The sequence below is a fragment of the Amblyraja radiata genome, chromosome 39 (assembly GCF_010909765.2).
Source record: "Amblyraja radiata isolate CabotCenter1 chromosome 39, sAmbRad1.1.pri, whole genome shotgun sequence".
NCBI classification, from domain to species: Eukaryota; Metazoa; Chordata; class Chondrichthyes; order Rajiformes; family Rajidae; genus Amblyraja; species Amblyraja radiata.
The window spans coordinates 11,308,482-11,313,481 of record NC_045994.1 but is presented as its reverse complement, the minus strand read 5'-3'; the positions used below and the strand labels follow the sequence as shown (position 1 = coordinate 11,313,481).

Genomic DNA, 5,000 nt, shown 5'->3' with positions numbered 1-5,000 from the left:
TGTGGTAAGCACGGAGAATAAACGTAGCGGGTACGTCGGAGCTCGGGGACGTCGCTTAGCGGCTCGTAACGCTAACGGCAGGTACTCGGGAAGACTCGCTAACGGCAGGTAAGCACGGGAAGACTGGTGAAGATTTTTCGACATGTTGAAAAATATCCACGAGAGCCCCGAGTACCGACGAGCGGCCATTACCGTAAATCTCCGAGTTGGAAACTCGGGAGAGTTCTTGGAATGAACTCGTACCGTGGGACAGGGCTTTAAGACTGGTGGGTGAGCTGGGAAGGGGGGGGGGGGGGGGGGGGGGGGGAGTTTCTCTCGTGTTAACTGGACGGAGGTGACCATAACCCATGCAGGTTGCTCTTGCCCGGCAGGTGGAGGTGAAGCCCTACGTGCTGGTGGACCAGCTCTGCGACGAGTGCCAGGGCGCCCACTGCAACGGCAAGTTTGCCCCCTTCTTTTGCGCCAACATCACCTGCCTGCAGTACTACTGCGAGTTCTGCTGGACCAGCATCCATTCGCAAGCTGGGCGCGAATACCACAAGCCACTGGTGAAGGAGGGAGGCGAGAGGCTTCGGCAGCTGCCCTTCCGGTGGAGCTAAGACTCGTAACCGCCACCACCAACACCCCTCCGAGGGGCGCAGCCACCCGCCGCGATTTGGCGGCTCTCGGTTAACTTGCCGAACCCATTATTTAGTGTTTGTGCACCAAAATTTTCTTACCCAGTATATCTTTTGATTAATTTTTTTGTTTTAATTTTAAGCAGAAAAGTCTGGTTTTTGGGGGTGGACACCCAGTGTGATGGGTTGGAGGGTGTGATCTGTGCTTCAGTTCTCGGAACAGTGAGGGAGGGGACTCGGAGGGCAGGGTTGGGGCTGAGAGTGGGGCTGGTGATATGGGGAGGGGAGGGGGTGTTTAAACAGGGTGCAGTGGCAGGCGAGGGAGGCAGAGGGAGTCCAATAGACCCTGAGACTTGTTGTCCGAATGCACTTGTGTGTTCCATGTTCAATATCATGCTACATTTCCGTGACTCTGCCCAGCGCTTCTTGTAGCCCCTCCCACACACACAAGCCCCTCCTACCCACCGAGGCCCCGCCCATTACTATGTGGCCCCTCCCGCCCATATACAGCCCCGCCTTCCCTCCATGTATACACACACATATATGTACACACCAACACACGTGTACACACATGTACAAACGCACCTGCACACACTCGCGTACACACACACACACGTATGCATACACACGTGTACTCCTATACACACACACGTAAATAAGTGTATACACACGTACATTTCTATCTATATTCACGCAGACATGCACACCTGCAGTCACACGCACCCACATACATGCACACACACGTTCACACACACAAAAGCATGGATCGCACTCCTCTCCACTGCTCCCCCACCCACCCCATATCCATCACCGCACCTGCCCTCCATCGCACACAGCACATACGTACTCACATCCTCCCCCTCCCCCCCTCACCCCTTCATCCCCCTCCACGCACAGTGGAAGCCCGTCATGCCCTGCTCCTGCCCGTCCGCCTGCTCCCTGCAGCCCACTCTCTCACTCCCCGAACACTACCACCCTCACTCCCCTCCCCCCCACCCCCACCCCCTCATTCCCTCCCCCACCCCCACTCCCTCACCCCATCCCTCCTGTGTGTGTGTGTGTGTGTGTGTGTGTGTGTGTGTGTGTGTGTGTGTGTGTGTGTGTGTGTGTGGTTTTGTGAGTTGGATGAGAGTGGTCAGTTGATAACAACAGGACAGACTTGGAATGTATTTAGCAGCAGTGGGGATAGGATCAGTGGGGGGGGGGGGGGGGGGGTGGGGAGGGGCTTTGCATTTCCCACCAGAGCTGGGGTCTGGTCCAGCAAGTCACCATTCCAAACACTGCGGAGGTGGAGAAGGCCATGCAGGAGATGGCAGTGTGGAGTGGGGTAGTCCCAGTACCTGCACCCGCTCACCTCCACACCCACAGCACCAGGCAGAGGCCAGGAGAAGGAACACCTTCAAAGTCTGGCAGCATTCGAGGAGCAAAACACATTCATGGAAACTCGTACACTCTCTCTCCCCTCTCTCGCCCACACCTCTCCTGTGTTTCCCCTCCCCCTCTCTCCCCCTCTCCATTCCTCCCTACCACCCTGAACCCAGCACCCACCCTGACCCCAGCACCCACCGTGGACCCCAGCACCCACCCTTGACCCCAGCACCCACCCTTGACCCCAGCACCCACCCTTGACCCCAGCACCCACCCTTGACCCCAGCACCCACCCTTGACCCCAGCACCCACCCTTGACCCCAGCACCCACCCTTGACCCCAGCACCCACCCTTGACCCCAGCACCCACCCTTGACCCCAGCACCCACCCTTGACCCCAGCACCCACCCTTGACCCCAGCACCCACCCTTGACCCCAGCACCCACCCTTGACCCCAGCTCCCACCCTTGACCCCAGCACCCACCCTTGACCCCAGCACCCACCCTTGACCCCAGCACCCACCCTTGACCCCAGCACCCACCCTTGACCCCAGCACCCACACACCGCACAATTCTGATGCACTTTGGTTCCATTAGTTCCTTGGCAACCTCCAGGCAGTGGTTTGAACCTGTTGCCCTGTGGGGAGGGTGTAAGATGCTACGAATCGGGTGCACATTGATTTCCTTCAGACCCGCCCTGGGCTTTGTGAGAGAGAGATGGTTCTTGGGTTCCCTGGATGATGGTGGGGGGGAGGCATGAAGCCACCTGGATGAAATGCCCCTCGATCTCCCAATACCAATCCCAAATCCGCCTGGGCTGCTGGTGGGGCTTGCGGAGGCAGTGAGAGAAGCACTTTGATGCTCTACGGTGTCTTGACCGAGGAGGTTTAGTGAAGCACCATCCAACACTGAGGAGACATCTTGCCCGTGGTTGAGTTGTCTGGTTGCAGCGTCAGCCTTGGGTTTTGCCCATCCCAAGTTGCCCTGGTGACAGAGTGCGGGCGCAACCTGGGCCGATTGTTGTGTGTGTGTGTGTGTGTGTGTGAGGGGGGGGGGGGGGGGGGGGAGGGGAGAACCAGTCCACCACTGAGAAGAAGTGGTGGAACCTCAAAAGTCCACGTGCAATTAAAAAATGGTGGCCACCCTAAGCCAGAGGCTCCCCAGGAAGGAGTAGCACTAGGATAACTTCTACAGCACCTTGGATACAGGGGAGGGGGGGTTGGATGTGGGGCTGGGCAGTCGGGAGAGGTAGCAGCGGTGGGTGATGGGGAAGGTGTGGTCAGGTAAGGAGATAGGGAGGGGGGGGGGGGGGGGGGGGGGGGAGAGGGGAATTGAAGTCCTTGTACAGTAACCAATTTCACTGTCCAGCATTAATTAACGCGTCTAACAGCTCAGCTCCCTTCAACCAAACCACCAGAGTTTGGACTAATCGACACTTGAACTAGGTTGTAATAGTTTTGTAAAGAAAATATATAAATCAGTAAATGAGATGCTGCTTTTTCTACTAAGGAGTCACATGATTTTTGTATTTTTGTATTGCAAATTTATTGTTCAGTGATGTTTTCTATTACTAATGGTTGTATGTAACGTTGAACATAAACATGTGGCTCTGTGCATATATAGTAGATACCTCAGTTTTTTTTTCAATTTTTAAATCTTATTTTTTTTTTTTCTCTCTCTGAAATAAATATATTTCGGTTCTGCAAAGACTGACAGATAATTTATCTTTTAGTTTAGTTGGGAAATAACATGATATAATGATATAAAATATATATATATATTATATAAAAAGCAGTATGCACACTGTAAAATTAAAAAATGTATCAAGTCTTGAGATAAAATGTTTAACAAATGAGAATTTGCCAAATAAATGCTTGATTTATGTGAGTATTTTGGCTGTTGTTATATTTGGCTCACGTTATTGGGGTGGGGTTCAAGATTCAAGAGAGTTTATTGTCATGTGTCCCAGATAGGACAATGAAATTCTTGCTTTACTTCAGCACAACAGAATATAAGTAGGCATGAATACAGAACAGATCAGTGTGTCCATTTTACATTGGGACGACAGATGGCGCAATGGGCTAAGTGTTCGGCTGGCAACCGGAAGGTAGCCGGTTCGAATCCCGCTTGGAGTGCATACTGTCGTTGTGTCCTTGGGCAAGACACTTCACCCACCTTTGCCTGTGTGTGAATGTGTGTGAATGTGTGTGAGTGATTGGTGGTGGTCGGAGGGGCCGTAGGCGCAGATTGGCAGCCACGCTTCCGTCAGTCTGCCCCAGGGCAGCTGTGGCTACAGAAGTAGCTTACCACCACCGAGTGTGACTGAGGAGTGAATGAATAATGCGATGTAAAGCGCCTTGAGTATTAGAAAGGCGCTATATAAATCCCATCCATTATTATTATTATTATATAAATATATACACACATGAATAAATAAACAGATAAAGTGCAAATAAACAGATAATGGGCTATGAATGTTCAGAGTTTTGTATGAGTTGAGTTTAATAGCCTGATGGCTGTGGGGAAGTAGCTATTCCTGAACCTGGACGTTGCAGTCTTCAGGCTCCTGTATCTTCTACCTGAAGGTAGCGGGGAGATGAGTGTGTGGCCAGGATGGTGTGGGTCCTTGATGATGCTGCCAGCCTTTTTGAGGCAGCGACTGCGATAGATCCCCTCGATGGTAGGGAGGTCAGAGCCGATGATGGACTGGGCAGCGTTTACAACTTTTTGTAGTCTTTTCCGCTCCTGGACGCTCAAGTTGCCGAACCAAGCCACTGGTCAGCATGCTCTCTACTGTGCACCTGTAGAAGTTAGAGAGAGTCCTCCTTACCATACCGAATCTCCGTAATCTTCTCAGGAAGTAGAAGCTCGAGGTGCGATGGGACTTGAGGATGTGGTGCTCAACATGCAAGTGGCTTTGGAGTGAGGAGGGAAGCCGGAGCACCCGGAGAAAACCCATGGAGGCCACGGGGAGAACTGACAAACTCCGTACAGACAGCACCCGGATTCAGGATTGA

The 5,000-nt window shown here is 52.9% G+C and overlaps 1 protein-coding gene and 1 long non-coding RNA gene across 2 annotated transcripts in view; one reads left to right on the top strand and one right to left on the bottom strand.

Moving 5' to 3' along the window:
* The window catches only part of LOC116967318 (cytoplasmic polyadenylation element-binding protein 3-like), a 41,827-nt gene extending 40,971 nt beyond the window's left edge, over positions 1-856 (top strand). Inside the window, exon 5 of the mRNA XM_033013820.1 lies at positions 372-856. Coding sequence (XP_032869711.1) covers positions 372-599 — 228 coding nt within the window. The 3' untranslated portion in view covers positions 600-856. The remainder of the gene's footprint in view (positions 1-371) is intronic.
* Positions 857-1,736: 880 nt separating this feature from the next.
* Positions 1,737-2,613, bottom strand: LOC116967378. The gene is made up of 3 exons (XR_004410209.1): positions 2,526-2,613; positions 2,070-2,072; positions 1,737-1,971 (listed from the first exon to the last, which is right to left on the bottom strand). It is a non-coding gene; the product is annotated as an uncharacterized LOC116967378 (long non-coding RNA).
* Between the last annotated feature and the right edge of the window lie 2,387 nt (positions 2,614-5,000).